The sequence below is a fragment of the Lathamus discolor genome, chromosome 2 (assembly GCF_037157495.1).
Source record: "Lathamus discolor isolate bLatDis1 chromosome 2, bLatDis1.hap1, whole genome shotgun sequence".
NCBI classification, from domain to species: Eukaryota; Metazoa; Chordata; class Aves; order Psittaciformes; family Psittacidae; genus Lathamus; species Lathamus discolor.
The window spans coordinates 125,147,319-125,163,558 of record NC_088885.1 but is presented as its reverse complement, the minus strand read 5'-3'; the positions used below and the strand labels follow the sequence as shown (position 1 = coordinate 125,163,558).

The window sequence follows — 16,240 nt, the reverse complement described above, 5'->3', positions numbered from 1 at the left end:
TCAGAGGGTTTTGATCACTGACATGAAGTCTGGGTATACCCAGGGGATGATACTGGATCTGATGCTGTTCAACAACTTTGTTAATGATCTAGATGATGGGGTAGAGTGCATCCTCAGCAAGATCACATATAACATAAATTGGGTCAATTGCTGAGGTGAGCAGCTCGAGAGAGGACGCCCTCAACACCGGAGCAGGGAAGCTCAGCGTCCAGAAACCTCAACTCAGAGCGGCGAGGGCCACCCAGGGAGCCTTGAGTCCTCGACTGGACTTGCCCAGGAGGGAAAGGACAATTAGAAGCAAGGGGCTTCCTCCTAAATCTGTTGTCCCCATGCAGAACCTCTTTGCTGTCCTGCAGGAAGCTAATGAGGAAATGCACTCGCACCAGAAGCAGCCGGCTTCTGCTGATCTCTACTGGTGCTGCCAAGAAAAAGTGGCGGATCATAGTAGTAGGGGACTCTACTTTGAAAGGGACAGAAGCACTTGTCTGTGGGCCTGACCCGGTCTCAAGGGAGGTGTGTTGCCTACAAGGGGCACGGATCAGGGATGTTACAGAGAGGCTGCCTGCTCTAGTAAGTCCCACGGACTATTACCCACCCCTGGTGATCCATATGGGTGCTAGGGATATAGATAGTAATAGACTGGGAAACATAAAGAAAGACTACAGAGCCCTGGGAGAGGTGGTTAGGGGCTGTGGAGCTCAGATGGTCTTTTCGTCAATTTTTCAGGACACAGGGGAGTACCTAAAAAAAGCTAGGAGGATTGGCCAGGTTAATAAATGGTTAAAAGGGTGGTGTCATAGTCAGGGGTTTGGGTGTCTTGAACATGGGACTGAAGTTAGTAGGCCAGGTCTACTGGGGGCTGGTGGAACTGGTCTGACGATAAGGGGAAGAACGGTTTTGGTAGGAGGCTTGCCAGACTGGTCAAGGAGGCTTTAAACTAGATGTGTTGGGGGAGGGGGGCATCATTCCATCCCAACACACCCACTCAGTTGCCAACACCTATAATAAATGCTCGGAGCAATGTAGAGAGATTCCAGCCACTCCAGCCAATGAGCTGGCTTCATTTGGAGCTCAGCTCAGATGCCTCTGTACAAACGCTCTTAGCATGGGGAACAAACGAGGAATTAGAGATGTGTGCACATCTACAGGGGTATGATATAATAGGCATCACAGAAACATGGTGGGATGGCTCCTATGACTGGAGTGTTGGAATGGAAGGTTACAGGCTCTTTAGAAAGGACAGGCCTGGCAGGCGGGGAGCAGGAGTTGCCCTTTATGTTAGGGATAGGCTGGAGAGTATGGAACTCTGTCTGGGGACAGGTGAGCAGTTAACAGAGAGTTTGTGGGTCAGGGTTAAAGGGAAAACAGCTGTGGGAGACGTTACTGTGGGGATCTGTTACAGACCGCCTGATCAAGGAGAACCTGCGGATGAAGCACTCTGTAGACAGATAGGAAAAGCCTCACACTCACAGGCCCTTGTTCTCATGGGTGACTTCAACCACCCTGACATCTGTTGGAACGACGGTATGGCCCGGCACAAGCAATCTAGGAGGTTCCTTGATTGCGTGGAAGACAACTTCCTTCTGCAAGTAATAGAGGAGCCAACAAGGAGAGGTGCCATGCTTGACCTTGTGCATACCAACAGGGAAGGACTCGTTGAGAATGTGATGCTCCAGGGCAGCCTTGGATGCAGCGATCACAAGATGGTCGAATTTGAGATCCTCAGGACAGTGAGAAGAGAGTGCAGCATGCTCACTGCCCTGGACTTCAAGAGAGCAGACTTTGGCCTCTTCAGGAACCTGCTTAGTAAGGTTCCATGGGATATAGCCTTGGAGGGTAAGGGGGCCAAGAGTCTTGCTTGATATTCAAGGACCGCCTGCTACAAGCTCAGGAGTGCTGCATCCCAACTAGAAGGAAGTGCAGCAGGAGGGCCAGGAGACCTCCTTGGATGGATAAGGAGCTGCTGAGGAAAATTCAAATGAAAAAAGAGGCTTATAAAAAGTGGAAGCAAGGACAGGCAGCCTGAGAAGAATACAGGGATGTTGTCTGGGAAGCTAGGGACCAGGTTAGGAAGGCTAAGGCCCAGTTAGAATTAAACTTGGCTAGGGATATTAAGGATAACAGGAAGGGATTCTACAGGTATGTAGCAAATAAAAAACAGACTAGGGACAACGTAGGCCCCTTGAGGAAGCTCTCAGGAGAACTGGCTACACAGGATTTGGAGAAGGCTGAGGTTCTGAATTACTTCTTTGCTTTGGTCTTCACTGGCAAAAGCTCCAACAGCACCACCCAAGTCTTGGAAGGCAGATGCAGGGACTACGAGAATGAAGACCTTGGGCCCACTGCAGGAGAGGATCTGGTTCGAGACCATCTTAAAAAACTGAACATGCACAAGTCCATGGGACCTGATGAAATCCATCCGCGGGTCCTGAAGGAGCTGGCAAATGGAGTTGCTAAGCCAGTGGCCATCATATTTGAAAAATCATGGCAGTCAGGTGAAGTTCCGGATGACTGGAAAAAGGGAAATATAACCCCCATTTTCAAGAAGGGGAAAATGGAAGACCCGGGGAATTACAGACCAGTCAGTCTCACCTCTGTGCCTGGCAAAATCTTGGAGCACATTCTTCTGGAAGGCATGCTAAGGCACATGAAAAACAACAAGGTGCTTGGTGACAGCCAGCATGGCTTCACTAAGGGAAATCCTGCCTGACCAATTTGGTGGCCTTCTATGATGGGGCTACAGAACTGATGGACAAGGGTAGAGCAGTTGATGTCATCTACCTGGACTTGTGCAAAGCATTTGACACTGTCCCACACAACATCCTTGTGTCTAAATTGGAGAGACATCAATTTGATGGATGGACCACTCGGTGGATAAAGAACTGGTTGGGTGGCCACACACAAAGAGTTGTGGTCAATGGCTCGATGTCCGGCTGGAGACCGGAAATGAGTGGTGTCCCTCAGGGATCGGTGTTGGGACCGGTCTTGTTCAACATCTTCATCGCTGACATGGACAGTGGGATTGAGTGCGCCCTCAGCAAGTTTGCCGATGACACCAAGCTGTGTGGTCCGGTTGATACGCTGGAGGGAAGGGATGCCATCCAGAGGGACCTTGACATGCTTGTAAGGTGGGCTGATGCCAACCTTATGAAGTTTAACCATGCAAGTGCAAGGTCCTACATCTGGGTCGGAGGAATCCCAGGCACAGCTACAGGCTGGGCAAAGAAGAGATTCAGAGCAGCCCTGGGTGTTGGTCGATGAGAAAATGAACATGAGCCAACTTCAGTGTGCACTCGCAGCCCAGAAAGCCAACCGTATCCTGGGCTGCATCAAAAGGAGCGTGACCAACAGGTCGAAAGAGGTGATCCTGCCCCTCTACTCTGCTCTCATGAGACCTCACCTGGAGTACTGTGTGCAGTTCTGGTGTCCTCAACATAAAAAGGACATGGAACTGTTGGAAGAAGTCCTGAGAAGGGCCACGAGGATGATCAGGGGACTGGAGCACCTCCCGTATGAAGATAGGCTGAGAAAGTTGGGGCTGTTCAGCCTGGAGGAGAAGGCTGCATGGAGACCTCATAGCAGCCTTCCAGTATCTGAAGGGGGCCTATAGGGATGCTGGGGAGGGACTTTTCATCAGGGACTGTAGTGACAGGACAAGGGGTAATGGGTTAAAACTTAAACAGGGGAAGTTTAGATTGGATATAAGGAGGAAATTCTTTCCTCTTAGGGTGGTGAGACACTGGAATGGGTTGCCCAGGGAGGTTGTAAGTGCTCCATCCCTGGCAGTGTTCAAGCCCAGGCTGGACAAAGCCTTGGGTGAGATGATGTAGTGTGAGTTGTCTGTGCCCATGGCAGGGGGTTGGAACTAGATGATCTTGAGGTCCTTTCCAACCCTAACTATTCTATGATTCTATAAAACCAGGAGCAGTAGCACACAGAACCATTGTTTTGCCATTCAGAGGGATGTCAGCAGGCTGGAGAAAAAGCCACAGAAGAGCCCATGAAGTTAAACAAAAGGGAACATGAAATCCTGCATCAGGGAAGAATAACTCTCCATCAGCATGCCCTGGCAGCCAACCAGCTAGAAAGCAGCTTTGCAGAGGAGGACCTGGGGGTTCTGTTGGACAAGATTAACGTGAGCCAACAATGTGCTGCAGCCCCATGGACAAGACGAGCACAGAGCAGTGGAAAAATGTAAGATAGGAACGTAAAAGGAATGAAGTAAGGAGCAGCAGGAGGAAACTACTACACACTGATCCCAACTTCCTGTACCACCCATCACCTCACAAAAGGGATTGGGAGTAACCTGCAGTGATAAGAAGGGGGATGAAGACAGGAAAAATGGAAGGAGAAGTATCTAGATTGATGTTCAGCCTTGGAAAAGGCTAGGAAAGATGTTTTCTACAAGTGTTTCAATCTTTGTCTTCTTTCCCAATACCTGAATCAATAATTTAAAGTTTAGGTCAATTGGCAACAGGTTCTCCAACTGCAGTCTGTCTTGCCCATGAATGCCCTTTGATTCCTGCACAGCCATACCCTACCACCCCTCAAGCTCCCCCTTGACACTCCTCCCCATATGCACACAGGCAGCACCTATTCCCAGAGTCCTAGGAGTCTCACTTTGCAGTTCCCAGCAGACTTTCAAAACTTTCCTTGACCTGAACCCAAATTGCACCAGCATCCCAACTAACAAACTCACCATAAGTCTCTGCCACCAGCAGTGCCCCTGATACCAGACACTAACCAGGTACACCAGTCTCTCTAGTCAAAAAACCTTTTCTGCATGTTAAATCACCACATGTAGAATTTAATGCCAAGTTGTCATTCAAGTCTGTAAAAGTCGCTTTCTTATCTCAGTCTTGCTTCATCCTTGTGCTGCCATTTCAGCTAGTGTGGCACATCCTGCTTCTTTAGCTCTGTAGAGCTAGAGCCAGGGCTATTGTTCCAGATTATATTTGCTTCACGGTTCTGGTCGTCTTTTCTCAATCATTCACAAGAGAAAGCAGAATTAATAAAACAAAATCAGCAAAACACCAAAACCTAAAAACGCTTGCTCTGATTCTCACCTGGAATTTAACCTTGTTAAATGCAGCACTTCTGCAACCCAAACCCTGTATCTTCTGCTCAGGTTTTGCTGCACTACCTCAAAACCTGGATACAACATAGCTGCTGTATGATTTACTAGTATGTCACCTAACTGATCAATTCCCCAGTCTAAAGGAACCACAGGAAAAAACACTTTCTGAAGCAACTTTACTGTGAAAGCAATCATCAGCCTTTAGACTAAAATACAATGTCTTGTATCTTGCCCTAAAATTGCACATGTATTATAAGAACAGCTGTGTTGAGGTCTTAAAGAACAAAAATACATGTGGGATATAACCTAATCCACAGAAAAAGAAAACAAAACCCAATATTATGTATACAGCAGGAAATCAATAATCTGATCTATATCAATTAGAGGCTATATGGGAGACAGTGACTGAAATAAGGAAATGTCTGAAATGCAGTCCAAGGGCTGTCTCGCTGCTTGAAAACATCCCAGTTAGTTACTCCAGTGGGATCAGGATACCTAAAGCAATATAAAAAAACATGCAATTTTCTTTCTCATTTGGAGTTAAGAGGTGTAGAATCTACTGCAGTTATTAGATGTTTGGACACAGTCTTGGGCAGCAGACTCTGGGTGGCCCTATCCAGGCAAGAGAACATGGACCGCATGGATCCCTTGCCACCTCAGCTATTCTGTGATTCTGTGTGACTGCGTTTCTACAAACTGTAATGATGACCTCACTTTGCCATTTACATCTTCAAAAATTCATAGACGGCAATTTCAGGTTAGGAGTATTAAAACATACATTTTCTGTCAAGTAGGACTAGAGACTTACATACTTTTTCAGGGCTCTGAGGGCACTGACGAGCCTTAACACTCTTGCATTGCCTCCCTGTGGCTCCTCTCTATGCTGCCCATGGCCCAGGAGGACATTTCAGTTCCCCACAGCTCCCCCGAGCCTACCCACAGCCCAGGACCACATGTCAGCTCCCCAGGGCTCCCTTCACCCTGCTCACAGCCCAGGACCCCATGTCTTGTCCCCTGGGGCCATCAGCCCTTGCACCAGCAATGCAGCAGCAGGGCTGGTCTCCAGCTCCCCACAGCCCTGCCCTACCCAGCCATGGGTCCACTGAGCTAGGCTCACCTGTGCCTTGATGTCCCAGCCTGGCCTCTGCCAAGCCCCATTACCGTGGCACTGCCCAGCCTCACCAGGTGTGATCCTGACTACCAGCTGCAGGCCAGTGTCCCAGCCTGACCCCAGCCTTGCTCCATCAGCATGGTCGTGCCTGGTGGACGCTGGACCCAACTTAAGACTGTCTCCATCATCTTCTGTTTTTCTATTCCTATACTATTAAAACATTAGTGATGCTGCCACTGCAATGTGTTTTTTTTGTGTGGTAGGTCCACCTTTTCTTGAAAAGCAGTCACTTCTCTCTTTTTATTCTGCCCTACGTAATCTGTCCGTGCTTAACAGCACGAGTCCAAATCACAGCAATTAACATGGAAACCATTTAAGAAGCTTAAAGTAATGAACAACATGGGAAAGACTGCTTGAGTTGAAAGGTTCATTGTATGACTGCTCATCTCCCAGAGCTTTTTTGCTTTGGAGTGAGAATTTCTTTATCACCTTTCTCCTAGCTTTTTTATATGAAGACACTACTTCGCTGTTAACCTGATTTTATATTCTAGAAAATACTTCCTTTTACACAATTGCTACTTCTCTGCTACTCAAACATCTGCTAAAAACGGCAACAATTTCCCACTCTAAAAATTTAATTAGACCTTGTATTTATAAACAAAGGTGAATGTGTTATTTGTTAAATTAAGATTTTTTCCCTTATGCCCTGCAGTACAGCTATCCGGCATACTACTGTCGTTCTCATGCACAGAAAATGGGAGAAAACAGGAGTATCATTTCATACAGTTGGACTTTATGATCTTAAAGGTCTTTCCTAACCTAGCTGATTCTATGATTCTATGATGCAGACAGAGTTCATCCTCCAGATCTCAATTCTTATTTAAAATAGTTAAAAAAAAAAAGATAAATCATAGTAGAGAAAGAAACTTAAAACTTTTAAATCAATACTTGTGTAATCTACCCAATCATGATGATTTGAAGTCAATAGGGACCCAGTCACCCAACCCTTAGAATCATAGAATCATTTAGGTTGGAGCAGACCTTTAAGATCAGCAAATCATCAATCAGCCATTGACCTAGCATTGCCAAGTGCACCACTAAACCATGTTCCTATGCACCATGTTTAGACTAAATACCTCCAGGGATGATCACTCAACCAATTCCCTGGGCAGCCTGTTCAAATGCTTAAAAAACGCTTTCTGTGAAAAAACTTTTCCTAATAGCCAATCTAAGTCCCCCAGCACAACTCAAGGCCATATCCTTTCTGCCTGTCATTTGTTAAATTGGAGAAGAGATAACACCCACCTCAACAATCTCCTTTCAGGTGGGTGTAGAGAGTGAGAAGGTCTCCTCCTGGTTTCCTTTTCTCCAGACTAAACAACCCCAGTTCCCTCAGCCGTTCCTCATCAGACTTGTGCTCCAGACCCTTCACCGGCTTCCTTCACCTGCACCTCTTTGGACTCACTTCAGCACCTCATACTGTCTTCCTTGTAGTGAGGTGCCCAGAACTGAACACAGGATTCAAGGTGCAGCTTCACCAGTGCCGAGTACAGGGGTATGATCACTTCCGTGGTGCTGCTGGCCACACTATTTCTCATGCAAGTCAGGATGCTGTTGGCCTTCTTGGCTGCCTGGGTACACTAATGGCTCATGTTCAGTAAGCTGTTGACCAACATACCGAGGTATTTTTTCACTCAGCAGCTTTCCAGCCACTTTTCCTCAAGCCTGTAGCATTGCATGGGGTTGTTGTGGCCCATGTGCAGGACCCGGCACTTTGCCTTGTTGAACTTCATACCATTGTGCACAGCCCATCGATCCTGTCTGACCAGATACCTCTGCAGAGCCTTGCTACCCTCCAGAAGATCAACACTCCTGCCCAACTTCTCATCTACAAACTTACTGAGGGCCCACTAAAGTAGGGCCACTTGGAGCTGATTACTCAGGACCAGATGGCTTTTGAATACCTCCAAGGTGTCCAGATGGCTTTTGAATATCTCCAAGGGTGGAGATTCCACATCCTCCCTGGGCAGCCTGTGTCAGTGCTTGGTCTCACTCACAAAAAAATGTTTTCATATGGTGGGTAGCAGAATTATTCTCTGTAAGTACTGTTCCATCACTATACAGCCTTTTATTTTCCTGGTAATTTATCAGCTAATTGCCAAACAGCACTTGTGGTAATTCAGTTATTTTTATGCTTACTGAAAGATGCAAATATGACTCCCTTTTGTGCAAAAAATGTCTGGAAAAAAGCAGAAGCTCAGAGACTCTAATGTAGCACCAGAGAGTGACAAAAGAGTAGCTCTGAAGCAGAAACAGTTGTCATGATCACCAGCACAGTTCACAAAACTAAAAATATATGAGAACTATGAAGAATGTTCATGAGGAACATTTGAGTAAATCACAGAACAAGTTGAGTCATTTTGTGGAACACAGCTGAAGGAACAAGAGCTCATTGATATGCCACTGGAAAATATGTCTTAAATGCAGTCGATCCTCTGCCAATATTGTAATACCATCGTAGCAACTGTAATTAGGACAGAATAACATTCAAGAGCATCTTAAGAACTAAAACCAAGTGAAGTGGTGATGGTGCCTCTGTCTGGTCATTAGCTATGTATCAGATGCTGTTTGATCACATTTTTCATAGCCCCAGACTGATTTACACTGTGTAGAAACTTAACCCACAACATTTTAGATATCAATCATCACAGCTCTCCAGGATTATTTGATTTCCCTGTAGAGGAACAGACACATCTAGTATATTTATAGATCTTCCAGCTCTGTCTAGTCTGGGAAATGAACCATCTATTTTTAAAATGTATTTGTTTTGGTTATATTTCCAAACTGATGACTAAAACACTTTAAAAGCCTAAATAACAAAACAGCATTTTTTTTTTTACATTTTTTCACAAAAAACAACCTCTTTGAGTTGTGTACAAACACAAATTGATAGCACCAACAGCTGAAGAGCAAGTAAGAACAAACATTCAGATAAGAAATTAAAGCTGCCAAAATGTTACTTGCCATATTCATATGCCATATTGCCATATTCTTCCATATTCCCTAAAAAGTATGGATTTTTACCTATGCAATTGAATTAAGTCTCCAAGACTACATTCTTCACTGCAGATAACAGTCATGTTTTTGACATAAATGCTCACATGTTCTTCTTTCATTTATTTTCATTTTAAAGAGATAGGCCAAAGAGTCCTTATTAAGGATGGAAATGCAGGGAGCCGCAGTGTTGACTGCTCTGTCAGCTTTTGCAGGTGTACTGGCTCTGGCTGGGATGGAGTTAATTTTCATCATGGCAATCCTTATGGCAGTCTTTTAGATTGGTGACCAAAAGTGTTGATTACAAATGGATGATTTAGCTATAGCTGAGCAGTGCTTGGACAGCATCAAGGCTTTCTCTATTTCACACTCCGCCCAACAGCCAGCAGGCTGGGGGTGTGCAAGAGGCAGGGAGGAGACACAGCTAGAACTGCTGACCCACCTGAGTAAAGAGATACTCCTTTCCATATAATGTCATGCTCAGCAGTAAAACTGCAGAGCGGGAGGTATCCGAAGTAGCCATTTGTCCCGTTGCTCAGGGACTATCTGAGCATTGGTCTGTGTGCTGAGTGATTTTTTTGCATCACTTGTTTTCATCACAGAATCATAGAATAGTTTGGTCTGGAAGAGACCTTAAATATCACCTAGTTCTAACCCTTCCACTAGACCAGGTTGCTCCAAGCCCCATCTGACCTGGCCTTGAACACTTGCCAGGGGTGGGGCAGCCACAACTTCTTTGGGAAACCTTTTCCAGTGCCTCACCACCCTCATAGTGAAGAATTTCTTCCTTTTCTTATAACGTGAATATATCCTGTTTCAGTTTAAAGCCATTCCTCTTTGCCTCTTCAATCATTGTCTAATGATAGCCTTGATAGTCAGAGATGCGACAGTTACTAAGAACATGGCATCATGAGGCTATGGTCTCACTCCTCTCCTGTCCTTGTTCCTGACTACAAAAACAGGATCTACCTTGGTTTATCCTGGTTAATTTCCTGTTCTTTTGTCTTGCTCAATGTATCTCTTCCACATACAGAAACCATGATAAAAACAATATTGATACCTCAACACATTCACCCCAGATACTTGATGGTTTTAGTTACTTCAAATAAGAATGACTCAGAAAGAAATGTTTTTCTTCTGGAACTTGTTCCATCCATTCTACTTCTGCTGCCAGTAATGATTAGGAGAATGACTTCTACAGCAGTCAGTAGCTTAAACGATATGTATCAACAATACAATATCCTACTTTCACATCTGTTTTCATCAGGACTTCTTATTTCTCTTTTAATGATAAAAAATATTACTAATTTAATGTCACTTGCATAGTTACTGAGGAAAAGGAAAAATAAGTGAATGTCATACATAATTTACAAATTCTTTTGATTAATCATCTTCTGTTGGCAGAACTGCTCATCTTTCCTGTAAAAAGCTTGGGAACGTTGGGTAGTTCTACTGGACTGACACTATATAAAAGCTACTGATCAATTATTCATACACAGACTAGAGTAAATTAAAACTGTAATCTTGGAACATCAGGAAAATATAAAATTACCAAGAATTATTCATATAAAAACCTTCAAAGAAGTTATAAAAGTCAAATTCTCAGCTACAAGCCCACTGTTATCTTTCTGGTTGAAAAATCAAAAGAAAATTGTTATTTTATTTTATTTTTAACATGGTCTTTTATTCTTTCACGATTTCAGTTAATTCTGTCGAAGATTTCAGAGAATCGTGTTCTTTTTAAAAGAGACCATTTCAAGGGAAAAATCACAGAAGTACTTGACAGAATCAATTCAGTTTATGCTGTCCTCAAAGTCCCCTCATGACTAAACAAGGCAATCTGGAGCTACACTGTTCTCTGCTCATGATGTCTCGGAGCTGTAACATTTAAGTCTTCAGTTCTGTCATCTACTGGGGGAAAAAAAAAATGAACCTAGCTTTGTGGAGCAACATCATTCTGTGATGAGAGCTCCAGAGAGCTGTCAAAGAGTCCAGTCCACCTTTCTCACCAAGTTTTGGAAGTCATTTCGGTAAGGCTGAGGGTATCATTCAGAAAATCAAGATGATATACAGCCAGTCTCTTACCTGACACATTATTTTGCGCCAAGAGTAGCTGGTCTGTTAAGGTCCCAGTGAGAAAGGCACTCAGACTCCGTAAGGTATCATTTAAGAGAAAAAACAAGAAAACAAATCTATTCATCATTTCTACTGTCAGACTTAAAAGATGTTCACGTGAGAACTTCTTGCTGCGCTTTTAGACAAAGGCAAGGCTACGCAGGTGACATAATTGCTGGCATCCAGTGGGAGCTGCCTGCAGGCTCTTTCGCAATACGCTGACTGAGTATTGTATCCCAAAGACAAGAGATGTGTGACAGCTGCATGTGCAGCACAGCTCAGCCCAGCCCTGGGCCTGCTTGGGTTGACTGTTTTGTGGATCACTAACTCCTCGATGTACAATGGTCGTGGTAAGTATCACTACATACATCCTTATCCTTCAGTCTCTTTCCCCTAGAACATTTATGTGGCTGATGCTCTATTTTTTACAGAGGGACAGTTTGGTTCTGAAAGGCACTTACATTTCTCCCCAAAAGTTTAACATACCCATTCCGAAGGCTTCCTGCCGTACAGCTGCTGTCCTACTACAGGGAGAGCACAGGTCACCCCATGGAGCTTACGTACAACTACCAAGAATTTTGCTACCTCCATCCCCTCTCCTTTCCTGTAACTGTGTACCATTAAATACATTATGCAGAAAATGGTATTAAGTCAAACTAATTGCACAAACACACAGCTATCATTTTTTTTTCCCACCTGCTTGTTCAGTTGCACTTGTCACACTTCCTGTGGCTTTTTACTCATTTTTAGCCTTTTTGTTCACCCCTTTCACAAACAGAACACAGTCCTTATTTCTACAAGTCAGTTCTACCTGTGTTCAGCTCTGTTCATCCCAGCTACACAGACATGCACGCACACTTTATGTGCCTACAGTCCTTTGTCTGAACACCCATCCTTCACTTCTATATGCTAAACAAAACACAGAGAGGAAATACAACACTGTATGAATGTGTGTGTATATATGTATCTGTGTGTGCTTTGTTGTGCATTTAGCCAGAAGCACACACACAAATACGCTTGTACTTGGCTAGGTGCTGGAGCAGGAGAGGATGCAAGCAGGCAAAGCTCAGTGGGACACAAAAACAGATCTCTGCAGGAGGTGAAAGATAGAGAGTTGTGTCTCCACCTGCAAGCTGCGACATGTAGGATCTTTATCACTGATGCTCTCAGGGCCCAGCAGAGCTTAAATCCAAGGGTAAATTAAAACTTCTAACAGCATCATTGAAGTCTGAAAATGAGCAAGGCTGAAGTCTGCATCCAGAACTCCATGTACCCAGGGAGGATGAATTTCACGTCCTGCCTGTACAAGTCACTGTTTTCTGTACTAATATTTAAACTGTGGTGCACCAGATGTAGTGATAGAGAATAAACACTGCCTACCTCTATACAGAGCACATATGAACTGGGGTCGCATTGCAGCTTGCTCTGCAGTGGACACTTAGTTCAGTTGTTGTGCCTATTGTGTCATTTGCAGGCAGACCAGCACCTAGGTTAAACTGGCCATTGCGCAAGGCAGCCATGTCTTGGTCAGTGAATGGACGGAAGTAGTTAGAAAGGTTAGGAACCTCTGGTAGGTTAGCTATAGAAATGTTGCCATACCTTTTCTGAAGGTTAACTTCAAGCCTCATGTGTGACAAATGAGGTGTGGCATCTTCTACAATGGGAAAGAAAAGTGAGCGGGGCACAAAAAAATACCTGTCACATCTGCAAAATGCTTGCCATTTGGACAACTTCCCATTTGGGCTTAACTCTTTGTTTAGTTTCATTAGCTCATGAGCTAAGTAATATTCAGAAAGTCAACTTCTATTAGGGAAGACAAATTTCACTTCATTAGTATTCAGAATTAAAATAATTCAATCACAAAGGAATGCTGAATTTTTATCATACATCAGGTGCAACATTTTCATCACCACCACATTGTAAAGCCAGTGTACTGCTGTCACAAGCACAGGTGATTTAATCACTAATTAATGAAATTAATAGAAACATAGCATACCAAGCCTTTGAGACTAAAGGAGAAACTCTAATCAGATTTAAATAGTTCTGTTTAAGTTGTTCAGTTGTTCCAGTTACTGCAACAATCTTTTGAATTCATGTGGGTTTTTAATAGGATGAGATAATCTGACTGTGTCAAAAATGCCATTGCCTGAGTACAAAACTGTACATACTGTAGGCCCTTCTCAGTTGCCTAGTTTTACTTAGAGTCTTGAAGCAGATTTTAAACCCAATTTTTGTTGTGATAATTCATTATCACTAATTTTCACACTTTTTATTTCACTATATTTGGGGTTTTTTTCCATTATGGCCACAGCACCTGTCGTATCATGATTTTGTTTTTTTTAATCCAGCTTGTTTCCTCTTTCCAAAAAAATATACAGAACTTGCAGCAGTGAAAACAGGAGCCAAGTATAACAACAGATTCCAATGGCAGAAGACAAAATTTTCCAAAAATTATACTAAATATCATGATTTTTGCAGAGTGGACTAATTTTTTATTTATTTATTTTTTAATACCGTGAGGGATGCTGAGGACCAGGCTTCTTGTTCTGATTCTTCTGGTGTTGTCTGAAGAGACCTACAGTAAAATGCATCCGCCGTTACTCTAGCTCTGTACTGCCCTCTCGTGGGTTTGTGTCAGAAAGGAAACACCGAAATAAACCCAACGGAGTAAGAATATACACCCACCGGATTGTTTCCCTAAGCCCTGTACAGACTTTGTATCTGCTTGGATACAGTCACAGAAATGGGTCTACAGGAATTCACATTTAGACATATATAGCATTTACAGAACTGGTCTTTAATTAAGCAGGGATAAATATATACACACTTTGTATTCTGTATACTTTAAATTCAACCTATGGTTCTTCATGTCTTCAGGGAATACGTGTTCATGGTTTTTACATCAAAACATCTCAGAGATTAGAACTTGATCATTTCTGCTACAAAACTTTCTCTTTGTATCCATTATAATTTAAAAACACTTTAATTCATAAGGCCTTAAGCTACTTCAGAACAAAGCCAAGTATTTTAAAATGAAAACAAAATCTAGAGAGGTTTTAATAAGCATTTATAAGTAACGTAAATAATTCAGAACTCATGTAAATTTATGATACACCTCTTTTTAGGCCAAGACTGGTAAAACATCCAAATTTCGCCTACAAGAAGGAACATTTTATACAAGCTGCAGAAAAGAGAGTTTCTTCAATACAGCTGACACATTGAGCAAGACAGATCTGCGAGTATGCTCAAAAAAAAAAATCCTTTGAGCATCAACACTTGATGCTCACACATGGAATTGCCTCACTCCATATGAAAGTATGAGTTTCTCCACAATTCAGTCTGCTGAGAGTCACAAATTCCTGTTGTTTTGGCTTGGTTTTTTATTCATTCAAAACAGGTAACTAATCTAGGTCTGAATTTGGGTTTTAGTAGTTGGCTTGCATTTTTTAAAGGCAACACTGGATGTGCTCAAAGGAATGCCACAGGAGGGGTTCTTCCGTCTGTAAAGTGTATGACTAAAAGTCTGTGTCAATAGATGCATTCAATTCAAAAACCACATTCCTTTACACCTCCTCCAATTAGTTGATCTGGAGAGTCATAAGGAAAAAGATCAGAAGCTCTTAATTACCATGTTTTACTGTAGTATGACAAACCAAGCCCTGCCACTGATCAAGGAATATAATACGTGTATTGATATATTGTTTCCACTGTATTTTAAATCAAGACTTCACAACAGGGTAAATTACTCTTTATTTCTCCCTATTAAAAAGTCTGCACTCTACAATGTTCTCACCATAAGCAGATGGACGTTTGACAGGAAAGTCAAATCCTGATAGTCTGGGATTTTAATCCATGTAGTTAACTCTGTTAGCATTCAGATCAAGGCATCTTGGCCAACAACTTCAATGGGAAATAAAATCAAGCTTGTATTGGGGATGAACAGTTACATTGCATGACTATCTCCAGACATGATGAGAGATAGTCACAGATCAGAGTTCAATGCTGTAGTGAAACTGAAGATTCAGCCCACAGTCTGAATTCATTGCCGACATCTAGGGACAGATCAAGGGTATAGATTGTCTCGTGCCAGCAGTATATCCTTCCTACAGTGCTGGAAAAGACTCCACCAGAGCCCTTTTCCTACCTACCCAGGTGAGTCTGTGCTCGTTTCTTCTGACTCCCAAAAACCAGAAGATGGAGTGCTTTTTGATTGCTTCATTCAGCATTTAGCTTTTGTGGCATTGCCCATTTTTAAATACACATCAGGGCACAGATGTACAAGATGATGATTTTGCATGTCTGTGCAATATAATTCTTTATGTCTGTGCAGTATCATTCTTTATAAAACTTTCTGAGTTTTGTATTTTTAATTTACAAGAATGCTTTTATACCTTTTATCAGCTTCAGACACTGAAGCTAAATTTCAGAAGCAGCTAGAAATAAATAGATACAGATTTTAGAAATGGGTAGAAGGGGAATGCACTTCAGGGAATTTCAAATTCAACAGAAGTCTGTTTGAGCTTTTGGTTCTTTTACCCATGCATCTTTTAAAGCCAACTAGGAACACTACAGAATGAGCACAAGAAAGTTTTCCCTCCCTTATCGTCCAATCAAACTGAGTAGGCCAGCTTTAGAAATGACTGTTCTTCTATTTGAGACTTATGCATTGATGTGATATTCTGTTTTGCGCCTATTCTGTACTCTTCTATTAGTATAAGAGGTCCCAGGCTCAAGAATACTGGTGGTTTTGCTTGATCTCTCTCGCTGTAGTAAAATCAGAGCAAAAGCAGGATTCAGCAGAAGAAAGGGTCCATAAAGAGCTTTAGAGTCTTGTGGATTCCACTGATTTCCATGGCAGTAGTAGCAGAAAACAAAATCAGCCT

General features: G+C 43.0%; 1 protein-coding gene across 1 annotated transcript in view; it reads left to right on the top strand.

The window, feature by feature from the left end:
- Positions 1 to 16,240, top strand: part of CPA6 (carboxypeptidase A6) — a 136,293-nt gene that overhangs the window by 12,852 nt on the left and 107,201 nt on the right. The window contains exon 3 of the mRNA XM_065669143.1: positions 357 to 570. Coding sequence (XP_065525215.1) covers positions 357 to 570 — 214 coding nt within the window. The remainder of the gene's footprint in view (positions 1 to 356; positions 571 to 16,240) is intronic.